Source organism: Ceratotherium simum, chromosome 25 (assembly GCF_057802395.1).
Source record: "Ceratotherium simum simum isolate JZ-2026a chromosome 25, ASM5780239v1, whole genome shotgun sequence".
In the NCBI taxonomy this organism is placed as follows: Eukaryota; Metazoa; Chordata; class Mammalia; order Perissodactyla; family Rhinocerotidae; genus Ceratotherium; species Ceratotherium simum.
The window spans coordinates 23020246-23045744 of record NC_141924.1 but is presented as its reverse complement, the minus strand read 5'-3'; the positions used below and the strand labels follow the sequence as shown (position 1 = coordinate 23045744).

At 38.8% G+C, this 25499-nt stretch overlaps 1 protein-coding gene across 3 annotated transcripts in view; it reads right to left on the bottom strand.

The window, feature by feature from the left end:
* The window catches only part of BLTP3B (bridge-like lipid transfer protein family member 3B), a 90270-nt gene extending 66545 nt beyond the window's left edge, over nucleotides 1-23725 (bottom strand). The window contains exons 1-2 of one of the 3 annotated variants that reach the window (XM_014780251.2): nucleotides 23471-23725; nucleotides 12843-12989 (exon numbers count right to left, since the gene is read on the bottom strand). Coding sequence is in view for 1 of the 3 variants with exons in the window: in XM_004418007.2 (XP_004418064.1) it covers nucleotides 23471-23514 (44 nt within the window). In the remaining 2 variants the exon portion in view is untranslated. Of the gene's footprint in view, nucleotides 1-7168; nucleotides 7335-12842; nucleotides 12990-23470 lie in introns of those variants that run through there. The other 2 variants (XM_004418007.2, XM_087449059.1) reach the window with 2 other exon arrangements.
* Between the last annotated feature and the right edge of the window lie 1774 nt (nucleotides 23726-25499).

Here is a 25499-nt window from a genome sequence, read left to right as displayed (position 1 = left end):
TTTAATAACTATCCTTCTCAAACTATTGCAAAAAATTGAGGAAGACAGAATACTTCCTAACCCGGTCTATGAGGCCAACATCACCCTGGCACCAAAACCAGACAGAGACAACACAAAGAAGGAAAATTATAGGCTAATATTACTGATGAACATTGATGAAAAAATCCTCAACAAAATATTAGCAAATCTAATACAGCAATACATTAAAAGGATCATACACCATGATCAAGTGGGATTTATACCAGGGATGCAAGGATGGTTCAACATCCGCAAAGCAATCAATGTGACACACCACATTAACAAAATGAGGAATAAAAATCACATGATCAGCTCAACAGATGCAGAGAAATCATTTGACAAGATCCAACATCCATTTATGATAAAAACTCTCAATAAAACAGGTATAGAAGGAAAGTACCTCAACGTAATATAGGCCATATATGACAAACCCATAGCCAACATCATACTCAACAGGGAAAAACTGACAGCCATCTTTCTGAGAACAGGAATAAGACAAGGGTGTCCACTCTTGTCACTCCTATTCAACATATTACTGGAGGTTCTGGCCAGAGCAATTAGGCAATAAAAAGAAATAAAAGGGATCCAAATTGGAAAGGAAGAAGTGAAATTCACTCTGTTTGCAGATGACATGATCCTATACATAGAAAACTCTAAAGAATCCACCAGAAAACTATGAGAAATAATCAACAACTACAGCAAAGTTGCAGCGTACAAAATCAACTTACAAAAATCAGTTGCATTTCTATATACTAATAAAGAACTAACAGAAAGAGAACTCAAGAATACAATCCCATTTAAAATCACAACAAAAAAATAAAATATCTAGGAACAAATTTAACCAGGAGGTGAAAGACCTATATACTAAAAACTGTGATGTTGACTTTATTGAAAGAAATTGAAGATGACATAAAGAAATGGAAAGATATTCCATGCACATGGATTGGAAGAATAGTTAAAATGTCCATATTACCTAAAGCAATCTACAGATTCAATGTAATACCAATCAGAATCCCAATGACATTCTTCATGGAAATAGAACAAAGAATCCTAAAATTTATATGGAACAACAAAAGTCACCAAATAGCTAAAGCAGTCCTGAAAAAAAGAACAAAGCTGGAGGTATCACAATCCCTGACTTCAAAATATACTACAAAGCTATAGTAATCAAAACAGCATGGTACTGGTACAAAAACAGACACACAGATCAATGGAACAGAATTGAAAGCCCAGAAATAAAACCACACATCTGTGGACAGCTAATCTTTGACAAAGGAGCCAAGAACATACAACAGAGAAAGGGAAGTCTCTTCAATAAACGGTGCTGGGAAAACTGGACAACCACATGCAAAAGAATGAAAGTAGACCATTATCTTACACTATATACAAAAATTAACTCAAAATGGATTAAAGACTTGAAGGTAAGACCTGAAACCATAAAACTCCCAGAAAAAAATATAGGCAGTACACTCTCTGACACTGGTCTTAGCAGCATCTTTTCGAATACCATGTCTACTCAGGCATGGGAAACAAAAGAAAAAATAAACAAATGGGACTACATCAGACTAAAGAGCTTTTGCAAGGCAAACAAAACCAGGAAGAAAAAGAAAAGACAACCCACCAACTAGGAGAAAATATTTGCAAATCACATATCTGACAAGGGTTTTATTTCCAAAATATATAAAGAACTCATACAACTTAACAACATAAAAACAAACAACCCAATCAAAAAATGGGCAGAGACTATGAACAGACATTTGTCCAAAGAAGATATACAGATGGCCAACAGGCACATGAAAAGATGTTCAACATCATTAATTATTAGGGAAAAGACATCACCTTACACCTGTTAGAATGGCTGTAATTAACAAGACGAAAAATAACAAATGTTGGAGAGGATGTGGAGAAAAGGGAACCCTCATACACTGTTGGTGGGAATGCAAACTGGTGCAGTCACTATGGAAAACAGTATGAAGATGTCCCAAAAATTTAAAAATAGAAATACCATACGATCTGGATATCCCACTACTGGGTATTTACCCAAAGTACTTGAAATCAACAATTTAAAGAGACTTATGCACCCCTATCTTCATTGCAGCATTATTCACAATAGCCAAGACGTGGATGCAACCCAACTGCCCATCAACTGATGAACGGATAAAGATGTGATATATACATGCAATGGAATACTACTCAGCCATAAAAAAACACAAAATAGTCCCATTTGCAACAACATCGATGGACCTTGAGGGTATGATGGTAAGCAAAATAAGCCAGACAGAGAAAGACAAACACCGCATGATTTCACTCATACATGGAAGATAAACAAATACATGGATAAAGAGAACATATTAGTGATCATCATAGGGGAAGGCAATTGAGGGGTGGGCAAAAGCAGTAAAGAGGCACATATATATGGTGACAGATAAAAAGTAGACTATTGGTGGTGAGCACAATGCAGTCTATACAGAAACTGAAAATAATGTACACCTGAAATTATACAATGTTGTAAACCATTACAACCTCAATAAAATAATTGAAAAAAAGTAAAAGAAAAACATAGTCAGAGACAAACTAAAGTTGTACAAAATCAATAATAATTTATTATATACTCAGCAAAAAAAAGGAAAAAAAAAGTTTATGCTTATCCAAATAGAACTTTGAAATGGCCGAGCTATGGAGCTAATCTTGAACACATCTTATATCAATATCGCTTATCTACTAAACTATTTTAAATAGAAAGCTGCAGATACATTGCTAACTGTCACATCCACAGCTATTAGAAAGCTGGTTTGTTACATTGCGTAGGCAGTGTATATATCAAATTATTTATCTTCTATTATTCATATATTAGGCTTTAATTTACATATATTTCAGTTTACACAAATGTTTCCCAATCATTTATTAATATAATTATACTCCTTCCAAAAACAGGAAAATGGTTCTTCAGCCACATTTGTCATAATTTAATTGATATAGGAAAAGCAGACTTTCATTAAGTGTATACCTGGCAAACAAAGGGAAGAATACTCACAAAAGAGCCTTAAGGCTTGGAAGAGCTATGTGTCTACCTATGTTTTTTCCAAGTGTTGCTGCAGGCTCTTTGGACTAAACTGACATTTGAAGTCCCCAAATAATTGTACTACTCTACTAAATATTACAATTGAGCAGGGTTATAATACTGGGCCTGATCCTAAAGGGAATAAATTGTTATCTGAAATAAATCATTTCAGCTCACTAAAGAATCATTTAAAGCTCTAAAAAGTTAAACATTTTAAAGTTGAACTTTAAATGGTAGAAATCTAAGTCAACGAATTAAACTTCTGAATAATTATTTATTTGGTGGAGATGGGGGATGTTAGAATGGAAGCATAAAATTTATATAACACCAAAGTAGATATGTTAGCAAAGACTCAAAATGAGGATAAAAGAGAAAGCTGATTGACCTGAATATGTTAAAGTCATAACAACTACACAGAAAAAAGTCATGCCACATAATAAAGATAAAAATGGCACAACTCTTACTGATTTTTTTATTTTTAAAATTCAGAACACACATTAATATTTCATTACTATGTACATTATGGCATGCAAAGAGGTTTATTTTAAAATAAACACGTCCTGGGCCTGCCCCATGGCTTAGCGGTTAAGTGCGCACGCTCCGCTACTGGTGGTCCGGGTTCGGATCCTGGGCGCGCACCGATGCACCGCTTCTCCGGCCATGCTGAGGCTGCCTCCCACATACAGCAACTAGAAGGATGTGCAACTATGACATACAACTATCTACTGGGGCTTTGGGGAAAAAAAGGAGGAGGATTGGCAATAGATGTTAGCTCAGAGCTGGTCTTCCTCAGCAAAAAGAGGAGGATTAGCGCAGATATTAGCTCAGGGCTGATCTTCCTCACAAAAAAAAATAAATAAAAATAAATAAATAAATAAAATAAAATAAAATAAACACGTCCTTTATTCTAACATTAGTAGCATATGAAATCAATTTTAATGTGACTGTATATAGTTTGTTGGTTAACTTTATATTTTAAACAATGTAACAATTTAAGAACATACTTAAATATGGAAACAGGCTTCCATTTTATCCAAAATCTTCTTTAATTACACATACACATGAAAATAAATGTACTAGTTTTTTCAGTATTAACAACAAAAATAGCTAACTAACTAGAGAAATAAAATTTCCAGGCAAATGGAAAGAATGGGTTTGATTTAGATTATACATTTTACAATCAATACATAATTATTAGAATCTAAATTATATGCAAAGCACTGTGCTAAGTAAACATTTAGGGAAAAACAAAGAAAGTCAGTCTATATAATCAGATTTATAATTTGCTTAAGGGAACACAGCATAAATGCATGAATCCCAGCTCTACAAGAAGAAAAATGCCACTTACCATTTAACTTCTCTATACCTCAGTTTCCTCATCTGTAAAATGGGGATAATAATAGTATCTGCCTCATGGGGCTGTTTTGAGGATTAACTGAGTTACAACACAGGAAATACTAGGAATTATCTCTAACACATAGGAAAACTCAGTGAGTATTAGTTATTATTAAGATACAGGTTAAATAGGAATATAGGAACAATACAAAGACATTACATAACCAGTGATCAAAACTTTCTAAAAGAAAAATTTGGCAGGCCGGCCCTGTGGCTTAGCGGTTAAGTGTACGCACTCCGCTACTGGCGGCCCGGGGTTTGGATCCCGGGTGCGCACTGACGTACCGCTTCTCCGGCCATGCTGAGGCCGCGTCCCACATACAGCAACTAGAAGGATGTGCAACTATGACATACAACTATCTACTGGGGCTTTGGGGGGCAAAAAAAAAAAGGAGGAGGATTGGCAATAGATGTTAGCTCAGAGCCGGTCTTCCTCAGCAAAAAGAGGAGGATTAGCATGGCTGTTAGCTCAGTGCTGATCTTCCTCACAAAAAAAATTAAAAAAAATAAAATTTGGCTTGATAAAACACTAAGTATGCAGTAGATCATAAATCAGAAAGGTATAAATTTTATATCTGATATTACTATAAATTTTAGTCATGATTTATTTGAACTTCCATCAGATTCATTTTACAGCTATATCATAAAAACAAAGATCATACAGTTGTTTTATTTGCTAAAGCAACCTGAAACATATTTGTGAAATGAATCTTCTCCAGGTTAAATATAATATTTCGGGGTAGAATCATAGAATCTTAAAACATAGTTTTTAAATCCTTTTCTGACCTACTTCCCTACGTTCTTCCACACTTAGCTCTTTGCATTCATATAATGAACCCCTGGGACATTCTTTTAAAAGCCTCATCAGCAAATATGCATTTCTTGAATTATTCATGTTGTCTTGAAATTATTTACGGTTTCTATTATTGTACATGTTGTTAGAGACTCACATCAAAGCCTACTATTCTTCTAAACTTAAGAACTGGCTCTGCGACTTGATTAATATTTTGTCAAATAAAAGTTGTAATTAGAAATAATCATTCCCATTCTATGATATTTCATGCTACAGCACGAAAAACTAAATTTTACATGGAATTTAACAATGCATGCTAAATTGTTTAATTAAAAAACTTAAAGTAGGCACTCAATCTTAAGTGCATGAATGAGCTTCAAGGGGTCCAAGATATTTTATCATATTTTCAAAGGTGGGTTTTGGACACCAAAAAGGCTAAGAACTATTGCCTTAAAGAAAAAGGATTAATTTTAACCATCTGGAAAATAAATTCTTTCAATAACATAGTTTGATTTTTTTTTTTTTTGGTGAGGAAGATCAGCCCTGAGCTAACATCCATGCTAATCCTCCTCTTTTTGCTGAGGAAGACCGGCTCTGAGCTAACATCTATTGCCAATCCTCCTCCTTTTTTTTCCCCAAAGCCCCAGTAGATAGTTGTATGCCATAGTTACACATCCTGCTAGTTGCTGTATGTGGGACGTGGCCTCAGCACGGCCAGAGAAGCAGTGCGTAGGTGCGAGCCTGGGATCCGAACCCAGGCCACCAGTAGCGGAGCGTGCGCACTTAACCGCTAAGCCACCGGGCCAGCCCCGTAGTTTGATTTTTAACATTGCTGTTACTTAATTTAATTAACTTGTTATTAATAAACAAACACCTCTTAGGGTGGCTGCCCAGCTACCAGTGATTCCACCTGCCCAGAGAAAGGCTATAAACATATGGGAAAGATGCACATTGAGACACTTGAACATACTTCCTTGGTTACAGCTGATTGATCTATAGGTTCACAAGGCATCTATGCTGCTTAATTAGATTCCTTCCTTCAGAAAATTGAAACTAAAACACTACCTTAGGATCAAGCTGACAAATAATAAAGGAGTATGACTGAGAGAGAAACACAGATCCAACATTTTAGAACTTAAAGGTACCATAAAGATTCTTCCTCCATCATTGTTCCATTCTCCCCAATTGGGCCCAACTCTAACCCTTGAAATGAACTAGTAATTGAAATCACTAGCTAGTACCTCAAGACTGTGTGCCCCTACAGGGATTAAATTCTCACTACATATGAAGACATATTACAAGAACCCATATCTTTGTGTAAGCAAATTTAACAGCTTCTGGTTGATTTTATTCAAAACAATATTTCTAGAAGAGAAAAGTACTTTAAGACTACATGTTAAAGTCTTACAATAGAGGATGTTCTTAGAGAGACATTCTAAAATCTGATAGACTGCCAAGTCCTTTGGCTAGGAACATTAAGTTATTAATCTGCAACTAATTACATCCTCACAGTCCATGGGCTTCATCATTGTTATGAGAGGTTCGAGGATTCAATCGGAGATGTAAAAGAAACTTTCCACTCCAAACAAATGGACTAAAGGTATATTTTATTATATAGAGGATAGTAAAGGCGACAGTCCGCAAACAGATCCGAATAGGTCAAATATTAAGAGGGGAAAACATGAGCTTGACTGGAAAGGGAAAACATCCACATCGGCTGAGATAGCAGCAGATTTGAATAGGTCATATAATGAGAGGGAAAAACATCAGATCGACTGGAAAGGGAAAACATCCACATTGACTGAAGGGAAATGACACAAATCAACTGGAAAGAGAAACACCAGGTTGACCAAAAAGAGAACACCTCAGATCAGTTACTCACAACATCCACGCCCCACTACCTGGGAGAGTCCCTTCAAGTGACACGGCTGGGTGGGCATCCGATCATCAGAGGTCCTGGGCCGGGCGTCCCCTCCACAGGTGAGACTCTCACCAGGCCTCGGTTTCCAGCAGTTTATACAAGCAGTTACAGAGTTTACAGAGCAAGCATTTAGTGCTCCCATGCACAAATGGTTATCAGTGGCGTACGTGCACTGAGCCTCCTGGCTATCATCCCAGCCCGGCAGTTGTGTATGTGCATTGTTTACCCTGGTTATCGTCCCAGCCCGGCAGAGACGGCCAGTCTGCCCCAGGTTGCGGCCCCCAAAGGGCCTTGAAATTTTTACACATTGCAACTATCTCCGTGGGAGAAGTGCCAGTTCCCACCATGCAGAAAGCAGCTTTTATATTTCTTTTTGTGCTAGTGGCTGTAGGTCAATGGAGCAGCCAAACGTGGCTGTCTGTACTCATGTCAAGACAATCATGCAGCCATAAAGATCCCTTCAATCAAAACTAAGAAACAGATGAGGCTTTTCTAAAGAAACCCATATTTCCTCATTTTCTCCCTTACCCAATACCATTTTTTCACCTCAGTTGTACCTCCTTTAATCTTCAAGCTCAAAAACTGAATTAGTTATTTTCAAAATTTTTAACATGAACTACCAAGAATTACACTTTACATTAAAATCTAGTAAATACACACACACAACTGAAACAAAAATTTCATGAAGCAATAGTTTAACATAGTCAGATATTTTCGATCCTATTTCATTCTTTTATAATGGTGATCATAACCTACTATACTGATTTAACAAGGCACGCTATGACCCACAGTTTAACAATATATAAATATAATATGTCACGACCAAGTATTTATTCCAGGAATGAAGGTTGGTTTAACATTCAAAAATCAACTAATGTAATTCACCACATTAAAAGTAAAATCACATCATGATCTCAATAGGGGCATAAAAAAGTATTTGACAAAAGTCAACACCATGCATGGAAAAATACCTCTCAACAAACTAGCAACAGAAGAGAACTTCCCCAAAACTATAATGGACATCTACAAAAACCCTACAGCTAAAATCACACTTAATGATGAAAGACTAAAATGCTTTTCCCCTAAGACAAAGCAAGGATGCCTGCTCTCACCACTTCTATTCAATACTGTATTGGAGGTTCTAGACAACACAATAAGAAAAAAAAAAAAAAAAACCAAAAGCATTCAGTTCAGAAAAGAAGTAAAAACTGTCTTTTTTCCCAGACGATATGATCATCTATGTAGAAAATCCTACAGAATCTTAAAAAAAAAAAGCTACCAGAACTAATAAATGAGTTTAGCAAGCTTACAGAATATCAGGACCAACATAAAAAATAAAATCAAGTGAAAGGACACAGGAGCCAAAAAAAAGAGCTCCCAATGGCAGAGCTGGAACAATTTGGGCAATAAAACATTATTGGATTATAAACCAAAGTATAAAATGAATATACATCAGTACACAGATATAAATACATGAATGAATAAATAAACAACAGGAAGAGAATAGATAAATCTTCCATGCAGAAAATTTCCAAATAACATATGTAGATATTCCAACCTCAAAGAAGTGGAACATAACACCTCACTCCTTTTGTGTGGGCTGTGTATAGTACTTCCTTCCAAAGTGTACAGGGTGAAAGTGCGGAAAAGAGTAACTTTACAGTTGAGAACCTGAAAAACACTATGCCAGCCAGGTGATCAAGGTCAACACCAACAATAAGACATGTTGATACTATGTACTCTTGAAATGACATAATAAAAATGGCACATTACCTCTGTGGTTTTCTTACCAAAAACCCATAACCCCATTCTAACCATGAGAAAAATATTAGACAAATCCTGACTGAGAGACACTGAACAAAATAATAATATACCTCTTGATAAAAAAGAATGGACTAGTTAACTTAATAAAATACAAGGAAATAAGAATTTGTAAGATATTTGAACCATGGCTTTTTGCAAATCACACCATTGCATATGTCATCTAAAGATATTAGAGGCAACTTTAAGCCAAGTAAAAAAACTGAGTAGAGCCATAAGCAGCCCTCATACTAGCAAACAATATCAAATAACTTTAGAATTTTAGCACCTGAAAAGTTCCTTTAATCCAAAGTCCTCATTTTATAGTAGAGAATATGAGGCCCAGAGGAGTTAAGTCAACTGCTAAAGGTCACACCAAGGCAGAGCCAAGACTATAATCAAATTTGTATAATTTTTGTTTTAAGATTTTTTTTTCTGTCTTTGTTTTTTTTTTTGCAGAGAAAGATTCTCCCTGAGCTAACATCTGTTGCCAATCTTCCTCTTTTTTTTTTCCCTCCCCAAAGCCCCAGTACATGGTTGTATATCTCAGTTGTAAGTCGTTCTGGTTCCTCTATGTGAGCTGCCACCACAGCATGGCAACTGACAGACAAGTGGTGTGGTTCTGCGACTGGGAAGTGAACCTAGGCCACCGAAGCAGTGAGCGCTGAATTTTAACCACTAGGCCATCAGGGCTGGCTCCAAATTTGTATAATTTTTAACTTAAATGGTATTTTAGGATCAATTACCATTCCATTATCACACTGCTCAATTTTCAACTCAACAATATTTACTGAACATTTACTAGGTATTGTAGGAGTATATGGCAATTCTCAACCTCAAGGAGCTTTCAATGTCAATTTGTGAGGCTTAGTAAATATTTAAGGCGTACACGTTATTTTTTAAAAGAATGAAACCTAGGGGTCGGTCTGGTGCGATGGTGGTGAAGTTCGCACACTCCGCTTCAGCGGCCTGGGGTTCACGGCTTCGGATCACAGGTGCAGACCTACCCACCGCTCATTAAGCCACGCTGTGGTGGTGTCCCACGTACAAAATACAGGAAGACTGGCACAGATGTTAGCTCAGGGACAATCTTCCTCAAGCAAAAAGAGGAAGATTGGCAACAGATGTTAGCTCAGGGACAGTTGTCTGTACCACAAAAAAAAAAAAAAAAGAAAGAAAAGAAACCTACAGTGTTAATGGAACAAGGATCAGGCATGCTCATAAAAAATTACCCTTTTTTTTGAGCATTCTTAATCAAAAAGTTTCTTTGGCTTGGTTATTTTTGTAATGTGTGTGTAAAGAAATTCAACCAGTCTTGCCTAACCAGTTTTTCCACATAAACATTTAAAGAATGGAAGAGGCTGCAAATTGGCAGCCTGTGAGCTATATTTTGCCCACAGATATGTTTTGTCTGGCCTGCACAGTGTTTTAAAAGACCTAAATTTGTGGCTAACATTTAAAATGCGTAGACCTTACATTAAAATCTGGGTTTCTGAATTTTGTTGAAACATAAGAACATCTGACACAACTAGACATACATCAGCCTTCATGGTAAAAACTGAGCACTGATTAGGCTCTCAAGTAACTGAGAGAAATAAGACATAATTACTGCTTTCAAAGACCTCTCAGTTTAATATTAGAGACAAGCACATAAACAAATCACTGCAGTACGTTATGGTCTTATTTGTGCCTGGCACTGTGTGACAGATATTACAATAAAAATGAGAACAGGATAAGATGGAGGCACAAGGGAAGAGGTGATCAATTCTGTTAAAAAGAATAATGCTTTGGGAAGGCTTAATGGAGGAGGTAGCACTTACGCTGTTTTTTAAGAGTAAGTTTTTGCCAGGTGAATAGGGCAGAGGAAGACATTTCAGGCAGAGCAGCAGCAGGTTCAAGGTTATAGGATCACACAGTTGGCATAGATGACATATAAGGCATCAGGTAGTTTGGAAAGAAATGATATGCCTTGAAAGATGGACTAAAGCCAGATCATGAAGGACTCTCATATCCCATGCCAAGGAATGTGGGTTTCATCCTACACATCAGTATTGTTCCCACAGTGCCCCTAAGGAGACTGCTCATGATTCAACCTACGTGGGAGAAGAAATAAAAAGGGAAAGGATATGACAGCTGATCCCCTCTAATTACTGATTCAACTAGAGAAGCTCTACCTTTGTCTATTTTATGCAGTGGAGTACTGTTTTAATATGTCTTTGGACAAAAAAATTCTACTGTTATAAGCAAATTTTTTTATAAAAAAAGCTTAAACATGAGCCATTAAAAGATTTTTACTAAGAAATTAAATGATAAGATCAGTATTTTGGGAAGATTTCTCTGGTAACAGTGCCAAGGATGGAATAAATAAGTATGAGAACAGAAGGAAATGAGAATACTTAGTTGCAACAACTGATGCAAGAAATGATGAGTTAAATCTGAGTAGTGACAGCAGAGATATTCAAATCTTATTAATATCTAGTTTGTGCCAGGTAGTCTGCTATGTGCTAGGTTCAGGATAAAAAAGATAAATTCAAGAGTTATTTAAATAAAAAGGAATCATAATTGATTAAAATGAGAAGGTAAAGAAGAAAAAGGAATCAATCTTGGTAAGTGACTTGAATAAATGCATGGATAGCTGTGGTTTAAACTTAGAATAAAATCATAACACCTCATCTTCAATAAACCAAGCACAAACCAGGCCAAAAAAGATATGTTAAGGAAGTGTAATCCAGAAAAAGCAAAGGATTACAGTTATGACTACACTTCAGGAGCAAAAGTCCCAGAGGATTTGCTAGAGGTATATACAAAATCAGAACCATCCTTGAATGCCATGACAACAAAAGTCCTTAACTATCAATATTCTAAAGAATATCTCAATGGTCTACCTAAGGTTAAAGTTTGGCATTTTTCCCTTGGCAATTTTTGTTGAGATCCAGATACCCAAATGATAGCATGGAATCAAGGCAGACAAGAATATTGGAAAACAATATTTAGGTCATCATACCTATACAATTGCTAGCTAACATATGACCAACAAGTTTAACTGTCTCATTACTCCTAGGGTAAATAGGTAATGAGCTGCACAATTCTGCTCATGGTTAGTCTTTAACTATCAATTTCTTACTAGACTTTTAGAATAGGTTCAAACTATTTATGTGGGTAAATTTCCCAAGCAGTAGAAGTGTTCAACAATATGAGTTTCTAAGTTTTTCATTGAGACCTACGTTGAAAGAAATTCAGCACCATTTCCAGGAATCTGGTTTTATAACATAATTGCTTTCCTTGATAATGAATTTTTAAAAAGGGCAGGGGAGAGAGGGAGAAAAGAATGGGGAGAGGAGCTTTTACCTTCTTCAAAAATGAATCCTACATTCACTGCTGTTCATGAGAGTTATTTCAATCTCTTTGATAAAGATTATAATTAACATTAAGTACATAAAATAAACGCTTAAGTCCTTCAATGAGAGAATTGATCAAAACAACCTCTTCACCAAAAGAGCCTTCATACCTCATTATTTACATTAGACTATGAAGCCTTACCCATGAAACAGCAGATCAAATGCTAACTACTATTTCCAAATAGCTGAGTGTAAGTTATAAAACTCTCTCTTGCAACATCAGAAAGAACTGGTTATCACTTTAATTGCACTGCTAAACCTTATATATCGGAAAAGACATTCTAAGAGAGGAATTGCAGGAGCTTGCAGCTACATAGTAAAAAAAATGAAATCAGTATCTGACTAAAATAATAAGAATTGGAAAATATTCCCAAAGTATCTTCATGTGGGGTATAATAAGTGCTTGCATTTATAGAAAGAAAAGAACCCCAAAATGATGGGGAATAGAAGTATTACCTGAGGGCAGGAAATTCAGACAAAAGGTCCCTATTCCTGGTGAGAGCAAGCAGTCAGTTGCCAGGGTTTCTTAGACTCCTCTGGTACTCATTTGGGTGATTATGAAATTCACAGCACACCAATCTCCACCACAGCCAGCAGGGATCGCTGCAGGGAATGGGTACACAGGGGACACAGAAGGGAGCAAGTTTAAGGGAAGGAAGAGGAAAGGAATGATATGATAAAAATATTTAGCTGTGTTGCACTTAAAAAAATACAGTTGTATTTCACACTGGATTAACTAAAGGCAAACACTGCTTAAATTCTAAGATAATTAACCACTTAAGATTTTCTTCATTCTCTCTACCACTGGTATTGCTACCGTTCTATTAAATTAATATTTAAAAAAAAATTTTTTTTTTAATTTTATATCAAAAATGTTAAGTAACAAAAATGAGATAGCTATGTTGTACAAAAGTTATATAAAGACTGAACTGTATAATTCAACATTAAATGAAACCAATTAGGACAAGCACACTAAAAGACAGGCAATCTACAAATACAAATTGTCAAATTAGTTTAACTGCCAAAAGGCCCAGTTAAAACGGTAATCCTCATTTCATTTTATAGAGAATACTAAAAAGTAAGTTACCTATGACAAGTAACCCACAAACCAAAGAGAGATCCAGCAATAAACTGTATCTATATACTCAAAAGTAAATTCAAGAACTATAGTATTTATCAAAAAAGTTTTTAATCTAAATTCTTTGGATATGAGACAACTTTTTAAACCTGCCAAAAATATATTCATGGCAACCAATTTATGCCCTATGTATTCTATGAAAGCCAAAGTAGTATAAATTTATTTCTCCAGTCAGCTAAAAACGTTTCTGAACAACGCTATGTACCACAGTCATGTGGCAGATGCTAAAGACACAATGGCTGACAGAACAAGCACAGTCACTGCCCTCAGAATTCAAAGCCTATCAGGGTGATTCTCCCCTTAAAAAGATGACAATCTACACAAATTCAAAAATGGATTTCAAAAACGAATACCAGTGAAGACTAGCCTAGTTAAAGCTACCTAGGGAAGACGTACAAGTAAAATGAGGCCTGAGAGGGTGGCCTAACATGAAGGGATCCTGAGAAGATGGCCTATCACGAAGGGATGCAGACACTCTGGCTGCAGGACGGAAGACAACAAAAGATGGATGAAAAAAAAAGAGAGCGAAAAAGTATAGTATTGGATAATAGTGGTAAATAAAATTGCAGCCAAATTTGGAGGACCTAAATTACCCTTAACTTCTCTAAATACTTGCCTTAAATATTCCTCTGGTGTGCATGCCGTAGTCAGAGAAAATAGATTTAATAACTATCCATTTTATATCACTCAAGCTGTCGTTTCTGCACTTTCATTTCATTATCTCTTTACAAGTTTCTCTGAGACTTAGACCACCTCCATCTCATTGTCTCTACTTCCGTTCAAGTTGCATATAGTACTTTGTGCCTCTGTCATAAGACTTATATTCTAGGTTGAATTCTATTTACGTATATAGCTTATTACTTTATTTACTCATTACTTTTATAGATAAAAGAGTACATATACATATAGCTAAAATTAAGTCTTAAAGGATAGACTAATATAGATTCAAAATTTATACACAACGTTCATTTTGACTGGGAGATGCCTCAAAATAAGTCAATGAATTATCAGACAGACCATTAGTCTAATGCTTGAAAAATCAAACAAACAAATTTCTATATTCTGAATCATATTTGCTTCAGCTTTCAATTTTGTTTTAATAACTTGGTCTTGATACAGTAACTGCTCATATTTCACTCATGGAAATAGTCATAAAATCTTTCACTTGTAACTCACATTCAATCTGAGCTCCAGTCACTAAGACAACTGGTTCAATACCAATATTTCATAGCATTATTAAATTACTCATCCTAAGTAATATATTATGCAGAGTTTAAAACATATAACTGATAAGAAATTGACTTACTAAGTAAATGTTTAGGCTGGCAACTGCAGTATTAAGGCAAAGTGTAATACTGCAAAAAGCAATATTGCAAAAAAAAATTGCGCAAGTAAAAAGAAATGAATGGAGAAATTGTGTTTCCCAAGCTTCAAAGGAGTGCAGAGTCAAAGGATTCCCAAGTCATAAAAGAATCTCCCAAGGGATACTGCAGCAGGATGGTGAAACAACATAAAAGAGTAAAAAGGGAAATGCTGAAAACTGAGTAAAAGAAAAGCAAACTGTTAGGTGGGAACAACAGCCTGGGCAGGTAACGTAGAATAATCAAATTAAAAGGTGCTGGATTAGCGACTTAACCACTCAACACTACCTGTCAAAACTTGGGCGAGTCACAAATCTCAAAGTTTTAATAATTTCCTTCTCGGAGACAAGAACAAATCCTTTCTGATTCCAGGATGGTAGGTAATATTACAACATCCAATGGACCAAGCATCCAACCTCCTTTTCACCTGAAGTGTTCAAATCAAACTCCTGGGAGTCACTTTCACAAGAATCAATATCTGGTTTTAGCTGGAAATTAATGTGAAATGGGCACCTGCTCAATCTCAGATGCTTCTACATAGTGCATTTAATAACAAACAAACAAAAAAAAATCCATCCCCTAAAATTCAACTCACAATTCACTTTGCTGTAATTATCTATTGCATAAACCAAACCAAAGGATAACCACACAACAAACACTGACATTGTTGTTGCCAGACTAAAATATGTGTAGTCTAAATTAGTTCACAAATAAAAGCGATCTCCATTTAGATATCTAACAGGCATCCAAATTAATGTACCCAAAACCAAACTCCTTATCTTCTTCCATAAGCCTGCTCCTCCTGCAATCTTCTCCAACTTAGTTAACAGCAACTCCATCTTACCAGTTGCTTATGTGAAAAATTATGGAGTCATCCATGACTGTTCTCTTTCTCTCTCAATCCACATCTTATCTATCAGCATAAATCCTGTGGCTTTACCTTCAAAAAGAAATCTAGAACCTGACTATATCTCAACAACTTCACTGCATCTACCCAGGTCCAAGCCAATCATCCTCACCTGCATAGTTAACGCTTTCAACTGGGCTCCTGTTCTGCCCTTGCCCTCCTCTTATTTATTCAAGATCACACAGCTGCAGAGTGATCCTAGGTTCAAAGGCTTCCAATGGCTTCCAATCTCCCTCAGGGTAAAAGCCAGTCATTAAAGGCCCCAGAAAATCTGGCCCTTGTTTTCTCTTTATTCTCATCTTCACTCCTCACTCCACTTCACCTATATTCGCAGCTTCGATATATTTCAAAAATGACAAGCAACCTTCCATTTCTGAATCTTTGCATTTGCTCCCACCACCTCTTTCAGATCTCTTCTCAGATACCACCATCTCAATTAAGCATTCTCGATCACCAGATTTAAAGCTGCAAACGCCATCCCCACCTCCTTGCACTTCCTATCCCCTTTCCCTGTGTTATTTTTTTTAATAGCATTTATCACAAACTGATATAATGTACTTCACTTATTTATTTACTATCAGCATCCTCTGATTAAAATGTAAACTACATTGGGCCAGCCCCGTGGCTTAGCGGTTAAGTGCCCGCGCTCCACTACTGGCGGCCCAGGTTTGGATTCCGGGCGCACACCAACACACCGCTTCTCGGCCATGCTGAGGCAGAGTCCCACATACAGCAACTAGAAGGATGTGCAACTATGACATACAACTATCTACTGGGGCTTTGGGGAAAAAAAATAAATAAAATAAATAAATAAATAAAAATGTAAACTACATTGAAGGCAGAGATTTTTGCCCCAGCCCTATGGACCAGTACCTGGTACAAAGTAGCCCTCAGTAAATATCTGCTAAATAAACAACTAGTATACCTAGTGTCAAAATCAACATTATTGTAGATTATTTTAGAAAGAATACTGTCAATTTAAGTAACCAAAAATTACTTTTAAAAAATCCCCAAACTTATAAAATTAAATTTATTTATAAGCCTAAAAGTTAATATTTAATCAATCTTTTCCCAGTTGCTTAATCCAAGTAAACCAAATTTCACAAATTTCCTATGGCAGTATAATTCTAGAAATAGGTTACATTTAGTGATCCTACTCATGCTTTTTTTTTGTGAGGAAGATCAGCCCTGAGCTAACATCCATGCTAATCCTCCTCTTTTTGTTGAGGAAGACTGGCTCTGAGCTAACATCTATTGCCAATCCTCCTCCTCCTTTTTTTTTTTCCCCAAAGCCCCAGTAGATAGTTGTATGTCATAGCTGCACATCCTTCTAGTTGCTGTATGTGGCATGAGGCCTCAGCATGGCCAGAGAAGCGGTGCGTCGGTGTGCGCCCGGGATCCAAACCCGGGCCGCCAGTAGCAGAGCGCGCGCACTTAACCGCTAAGCCACGGGCCGGCCCCTACTCATGCTTCTTATGCCAGAACAGAATCACTGAAGTTTCCCAAGAAGTGAGACCATGTCTTATCCAATTTTGTATCTCTAATGCCCAGTGCTCAAGAACCTGATATACACACACTCTCAAAAACTATTTATTGAGCTTTACTGTAAAAGATGTAAATAACTAGCCTATCAATAATTATATATTATCATTTGAGAAAATAATTTCCGACAGTCTAAATAATCTATGCTGTATTTCCTTTTAAGAATGTCCAATACAGGAACTATTATAGACCTAGCAGTATTCATCTCCAATTACATGCACCTTAACTCCTCTTCAGCAATTCACTTCCATGGACTTATCTGATACTGTTACTGGGCCCACCGACCCCATAAGACATTAACCACAACCCTGCTCAGAACAAGCCTAACACACTCTCTTTAGCTTACAGGAAACCACAAAGAGAGGAAGGAGGAGATGGCTGAGACATATGGTCAAAACCAGTTAAAACCGGTAGGAGGCAACAAGGCAGTCTGACTTGACCTGACATAGACCCCGCAGCTTATTATACACTCACTGTAATATATTACCATATCACGGAACACACACACCAACCCCATGACAGTTTACAACTGCCATAGCAACAGCAGGATACAACCACATAAGGAAAGAAAAGAAGTGGCACCCGTTTCCCGAAAAAGCCTGTCCAGTTCCCCAAATACCTATGAATATTCCTCCCCTTCATTACTTTGACCCCTTATAATAGCTGCTTAATTGTCCCAGGAGCTGAGAAGTTGATTTGTGAACTTAGTTCCCACTTCTCCATTTGGCCATTGAAGGCTCAGCTTCAGTCTCATTTCAAAGTTGTGACACCAAGGGGCCAGCCCAGTGGCATAGTGGTTAAGTTTGCATGCTCCACTTCAGCGGCCCAGGGTTTGCAGGTTCGGATCACCGGGCACGGACATATTAACTGCTCATCAAGCCATGCTGTGGTGGCATCCCACATATAAAGTAGAGTAAGACTGGTAAAGATGTTAACTCAGGGACAATCTTCCTCAAGCAAAAGGAGGAAGACTGGCAACAGATGTTAGCTCACGGCCACCCTTCCTCACCAAAAAAAAAAAAAAAAAAAAAAAAAAAAGTTGCAACACTGAACAGAAGAAGAACCCCAAGGGGAAGGGTCTCCTTCCTCAGGTCTCTCCCTGGCTGGGGAGAGAGTTCAGTTGGTAATAATACCTTGCTCTAAACTAGGCCTACTCTACCTCTAAAATCTTAAACTTTAATATGAAACTTTCAGACAAAACCTCCAATCCTTCCAGTTCCCTCATTTGCTTTTCTCAACTGCTCTTTCACCTAGATAAAACTTTCAATCCCCGAAGGTTCTTTCCTTTTCTCCCTAGACTATCAGCTGCTGCCCTCCCAATTCCTTCCTTAAACAGCCTAAGGCATCCCATCAATTCATTGTGAAGCTCTCTAAACTCTTCTCATCACATTGCCATTCAGTCACAAGATCCTGCAAGTGCTCAACCCTTCCTAATCTCCTTAACAAATATTTCAAATATTCAATCTTTTCAGGCTGCCCTCCCTTTCTACTTGTTCCTTCCCCTTAGTTTAGGGAACATGTCACGTCAAGTAGTTTCTCCTACCTAGATCCTTGGAGCTGGCCTGTATCCAGTCCCTTTCTAAGTCTGGTTCTCTAACCTTCCCAATTAAATTCTGTGGGATATTGATATCCTCCAATACATTACTTTTCTACTTAAATTAATCAGAGCCCCTCTGAGACTCTATATTTCCATCCCGGACAATTACTCCTGAACCCTGGACTCCAAAAACCAAAGTGAAAACCAGGCATCTTTAATGATCACGTCCCTCTTTTGTCTGGAATTCTTTACTAGCAGGTGACTAGCAGTCACCTCCTAGGATGAAGCTCAGTTTCCTTAACATAGCAAATGAGGCCCTCTGAAATCCAATTTAGTTTAGTGCCTATTAAAGACACCAAGTGGAGCAGCAAGCCTGACCCCAAAGAGTTCTCCCCCTGACCATATCTTTACTGTGTAACTCTTTGCCACTGCTAACTGATCTATGGATAAACCAAACTGGGCTGAACAGGTTCTCCCTCCCAGGAATCTGAAACTTGATGGCAAAGTTCACAGACCGGGAATTGTAAGAGATGGGACAGTACCCTAAAGCAACGGTTCTCAACCAAGAGTAATTTTGCTCCCCAGAGGACATGGGCAATGTCTGGAGACATTTTTCATTGCCAAGACTGTGGGAGTGCTATTGGCACCTAGTAGGCGGAGACGAGAGATACCGCTAAACATCCTACAACACATAGAGCAGCCCTTCACAACGAAGAATTATCTTGTCCGAAATATCAATCATGCAAACTCTTCCAATGAGGTTCTAGGAGCCGGCTAGTTCCTGCCCTTCCTCTGATTCTGCAACCCACTTCAACAGCTTTCTGTTACATTTCCTTTTTACCTAAGTTAAACAGAGCAGGATTGTGTTGTTTGCTGACAAAATAACCTTCACTGGCTTAGTAGTCTAGTTCAATCATCTGACACACGTATGTATACTTTAAATCAGCTTTTCAACCTCAAAACTATTAACATTTGGGCCAAATAATTCTTTGTTGTGGAGGACTGTGCACTGTAGGATGTTCAGCAGCATCCCTGGTCTCTACCTAGTAGATGCCAGTACTCTCCATCCCCGGCCCCCCCAAATCTAACAATTAGAAAAATCTCCAGACACTGCCAAGTGTCCCCTGAGGGGCAAAATCACTCCTGGTTGAGAATTACTGCTTTATCCTATACAAAGACTCCACCCAGGTGTGGTGTATGTCTGTTCTACTCCCCAGTAAACCTTGTGCCTAGCATAGTAGGCCCTGAGCCGGGGGCTGGGGCAGGGGCGGGGGAGGGGCATTTGTATCTAAATATTCCCTGCTCCTTTTCAGGTCCTGGCTTAAATAGACTCCATCTTCCAGCTTCTATTTTCCCCCTCTTCACCTTTGCTTAAGCATTCACGTACACACAACAGAAAACGAGGCCTTGAGCTGAAGGGTAGCTCCTGCTCTTATTCCCTTTCTTACATTTGTTATAACATTCCCTTGTGAAAAAATACTCTTCTAGAGAAGCCTCCAAAACATATTCTGTGCCAGTTATAGTATGAAAGATCAGGGTAATTTCTCCTTCAAAGGTTTTTCCTGTTTCACTTCTTTTAAAATGTAACTACTCCAACCCCCACCCCACCATACACACACTCTCTCACATACACACACACTCCCTATTCAGTTTCAGATCCGTTCTAAGCACACAAACTGTTTTTATTAACAATTCAAGAGATGCTTGAGATACAAACTAAACAACCATTAGGCAGAGAACAAGTATATAGATTTACACTTCTCAAATAGTTCAGTATTTACTTAAAGCATCTGTTAATCTTTTAAGAACAATTTCTTTTTCATAGTTTTCCAATATACCAGTTTCTAAAGCCCCTATATCCAGGTAACACTGGTTTTAATCTTACAGTTTCACCATTGGTCAAGGCTCAGTGTAAGCACTCTTTCTCCTGTTGGTTCCTAGACAGTTTTCCTCCTGGAAGACCCCTATATAAAGGGTCATTTTCCTAGTCCTTCCTTTCCAGGACACCGAAGGCAATGTATTTATTCAATGATTCAATTAACCATTGCTTCCTAAAACTACAATAAAACTAGGCATACCCAGTATCTGTGATAATATTGGTGGCTTACAGGCTTGCCTCAGTTAAAAAAATTACAATGTGAGGGAGAGTCAGTTCATTAGTGCCATCCATGCACTCATTCAAAAAATAGTTGTTGAGTGCCTATATTACGCTAGACTCAAAACAAAAATCCCTGCCCTCATGGAGTTTACATTCAATAGAGAAGACAGACACACAGCAAATAAATCAATATAAGACAGATGAAGATGAGTGCCACAGAGAAAAGCATGGTCAGGTAAGTCCTCTTTTCAGAAGGTGCCAGGGGGCCAGCCCAGTGGCCCAGTGGTTAAGCGCACACGCTCCACTTCGGCAGCCCCGGGTTCACAGGTTCAGATCCCGGGTGCGCACAGATGCACTGCTTGTCAAGCCACGCTGTGGCGGCGCCCCATATAAAGCAGAGGAAGATGGGCACGGATGTTAGCCCAGGGCTAATCTTCCTCAGCAAAAAAGAGGAGGATTGGCATCGGATGTTAGCTCAGGGCTAGCCTTCCTCACACACACACAAAAAAGAAGGTGCCATAAGTTGTATTCACTGGCCATATGAAATGTGTATTATTGGAAGGTGATATGTTCTAAGTATTTCCTGTTAAACTGTATTAAATTGTATTCCAGATGATTAGATCAACACAGTAACATCTTCATTACTGGATAATTTGTAAAATTAAGCTCGACTCAGGTAATTTCAAAAATTCATCCCTACTTGATTATAATTTATCACAGTACCCACCCTGTTTAGTCTACTGTCGTCCTTTAGATTTAGAAATAACTGTACTTTTCTTAGGAGATGACAGCAATAGCAGTAAGAGTAATATATTAACCAAGAATATGAATTTGAAACTCTTCAGTTACCTGAGTTAAGCAAGTTTTGAAATATGAAATAACTGAAAACTCAAGTGTTTCAAAAACTCATCTCTGAAAAAAAAATCCTGATTACTATTTACAACACAGCTTTTAGAAATCACACAGATGAAAAAATAATCCTAAAGATTCTATTCTGAATATGTGGTTATTGTCTGTTGTGTGAAGTAAGCCATTATCTTTGCTATTAATTTTTAAGAGTCCTTCTCAACTGGAGTTCTACAAGAGAATTAAACTCTAAAGCCCTAAGGCACTCATTGATTGAATAAACTTTTCTCCTCTGCACCCAGAATGGAACTAGCTATGCACCATCACCCGTGGGAGAGTGAGAATATAGACATCATTTCCTGTAGGTCTGAATTTTTTTGTAGAACTGAGTATGACAACAGCTGGAGGACATCTGATAAGTCAGACCTTACCTAAAAAATAAAAAATAAAGATAAAACCTTCTTCCAAAATAAGATAATTCAGTATTGGACCACATACACAATTTAAAAAGAAACTTTCCAATTAGTGATAATATTAAGAAATGTATATTCATAAATGCTGCTATAATTTGTTACTTTTTTAAAAACTGTTTATATATTATTCAGCATTACAAGTGAGGAAAATATTTGCTGAATCATAGAAATATTGATTTTGTTCCCCAATATATAACCTGTGGTATACAACGATCTAGAGAATCAAGAATTGTCTTTACTATACAAGTACATGATTATACCTGTCTTTTCCTAAAATCAGTTAAAAGTAATCATTAACTTACAAATAACAAAGAAAAGGCTCATAACCAAGCGCTTTGAAATCTCTAACAACTTGGAAACAAGATCCTACAGCTAGCCTGTGTCTTGAGACAAATATGGAGAAGCCAGGAGCAGTAACAAACTGCCAGCGTTACTGAGTCATGTTTCTGACTAAAACCGCCTTATGAAATGGAAAGAATGACAAATCGTGGGTTTATCACCGCAGATGCTGACTCCCTGAATTTATGGGTCTCAGATTTAAAAAAGCAAAAAACTGTTTTGTAAGAAGGACGTGGAACCAAAACGACTGCAGAAAGAACTTGCCAAAGCTGGGAACCCTGGTTGTTTACCTAAAACAAATCCTAACTGTCCAAACAGGCACACCCTCTCATGCACCGGAGCGGGAACGGCGACATGGGGTGAATCCAGCACAATAACAAGGTTAACATTTCACTGAGAGGACGAGCCTCAGCCCTAGGAGTCCACACTGCGCCAGACGCCCTCAGTTAACGAAGTCGCTCAGCTCCGAGTGTAGGCGCGCACCGAGCTCCGGGTCATCCTACCACAGAAACCAGGCACCGGGGGCACGCCAGGCCACCTCCAGCCTCCGCGCAGACCCACCAAGAGGGGTCTCGGGACGCCCCCAGACGCCGCGTCCCTCGGCCGCCCTCCGCGAGCCCGCCGGGGGAGAACCCGGCCGGGGGCTGACTCGTGAAGGCCAGCCCCGGGCGCCGCCGGCGACGGCAGACCCGGGGCTGCGACCCCTGCCCCGCCTGGAGCGGGGAGCCCAAGGCTCGCCTCCCGCATGCCTGCCAGTCCCCGCCGGCCCCGAGGCCGCTGCCTGCCTCCGGTGCCGGCTAGGGCGGAGGCGGACCGGCCCCCACGCGCGCGGCTCTCACTGACCTGGAGAGGTGCTTCAGGATCTGTTTCTTGATAAGCCCAGCCATGGTGCCGGGGCGGGAGGCGCCGCGCTCTCTCTGCGTTCCTCACTGCCTCCTTCCTGTGGCCGTCTCCTCTTTGTCCGGGTTACCCCGGTCGGAGGAGAGGCGTCTGAGCGCTCACGTCCGGGAGAGACCTGAGGCCCCGGCCGAGGCCACAGCCGCCGCCGAGGGTCCCGAGCATCCCGCTCAGGCTACCGCGGCCGCTGCCGACGCCATCTTGGCTGCAGCATCACCTAAGAGACCTGGGGGAGGGCGGGGGCGGGGCCGGCAGGGGGCGGGGCGAGGCAACGCAGAGTCCGGGCAGGCGCGCGAGGCATGCGGCCCCGCCGGCTTGGCCCCGGCCTCGGGTGCGAGTCGGCCTCTGCCCTGACGCCCGTGGGTGCTTAACTCCCAATCCCAGAACCTTGGGCTTTAGTCCTCCCTCCCCACCTTCTGGTCATGTTCCTCCTCCATCACTGAATCCTTCCACGTGCACTTCTCTTTTTCATTTCCTCAGAATTTGCTCCACAAACTGCTCTGCTTGCTTTGCTCTCTTTGCCTACTCGGCTTTCTTCATATTCTTTCCTCAGTGTCTTCTCGTTTGCTAAGGTATTCTGCCTTCCCCCGACTAAATGCTGCAACTTAATGTTTCCTTTGGTCATTCCAATCCTAAGGGAAGGAAAAGTTGACAACGTGTCTTTAAATAGAGTCCAGGACCTGGGAATTAGAAGGCCTAAAATCAGTTCTTGGCTCTAGTGTTTTCTAGCTGTGTTAACCTGGCTAAAATAATTTCCTTACTTTTAGCCTGAATTGAGTCATCTATAAAATAGGTTAATAATATCAGCCTTACCCACCTTATTAGGTTGTTGTATCTAAAGAAATAAGGATGTAAAATTTCACTTAAAAATTTCTGTAAAAAGGAAGGAAATTTTTGAAATAGCGGGCAAAACTATTACGGTTCTGCACCTCCACCCCACCCAGCCCCAAACCACCTTTCTTCAGAGGTGAAAACGACCCCCCAGAGATGTCTAAAAGAGGGTAAGAAATTACACTACCTCTGAGGAATGTATCAGGAAGGTGTGTGGGTATGTGCGGGGTGGGGTTCTGGGGGGAGTAGTTTACACATAGTCCATAGTCCAACAACCTGGCCCTTTTCAAAGAGAAAGGAGATATATGTGTGTTGACTATTTACTCACTTAACATTTATCATGCACTATAAACTAAGCATTATTCAAGTATCTAGGGTTGCCTAAACAAAAACAAAAAACCTGTTCCTGCCGTCGAAGAGTTAACAGCCTAGCATGGGAGGTAGATTCTTGGTGCTCTTGTCAGTAGACTCTGGTTCAAATACTAGCTCAGCCAGTTTGTAGCTGTGTAAACTTGGGCAAGTTATTTAATCTCTGTCAGCCTCAGTTACCTCATCTATTGGAGAAAATATTAAAAATAATTAACAGAATTTTGTGAGGACTAAATGACATTATGCATATAAAGTGTTCAACAAAATGTCTATCACGTGGCAAGCTCTTAATAAGTGCTATTATTATTATCATTAGTATTATTGAAATCAGAAGCAAAGTGCTATGAGAACACAAAGGAGGGAGTGATTCATTCTATCCTGTTAAGTCAGAGATGGATTTACAATGGAGATACTACTTCAAAGATAAGAATAAGTCAGCTTAATGTCTTAAAAGAACTGATCCTGAAGTCGAAGACTTAGATTTGAAACCTAGCTCTGTGGATTTTTAGCTATGTCATCATAGGAAAAGGATTGAACTTCTGGAGCGCCATGACGTTATTTACCTTCATGATGTTGTTGTGAGGATTAATCAAGCTACTGAAGGTAAAGACTTAGAGAGTGCCAGACACAATAGAATGGTAGCTATTATTATTAATTCACTAGGCAGAAAATGATGTTTCAGGCAGATGGAACACAATTATGAAAAAGGACAGAATTGTCAGTGTCCAAGTTCTTCTAAATGGCAAGTGGCCTAATGTTGTGGCTAGAACAAAAC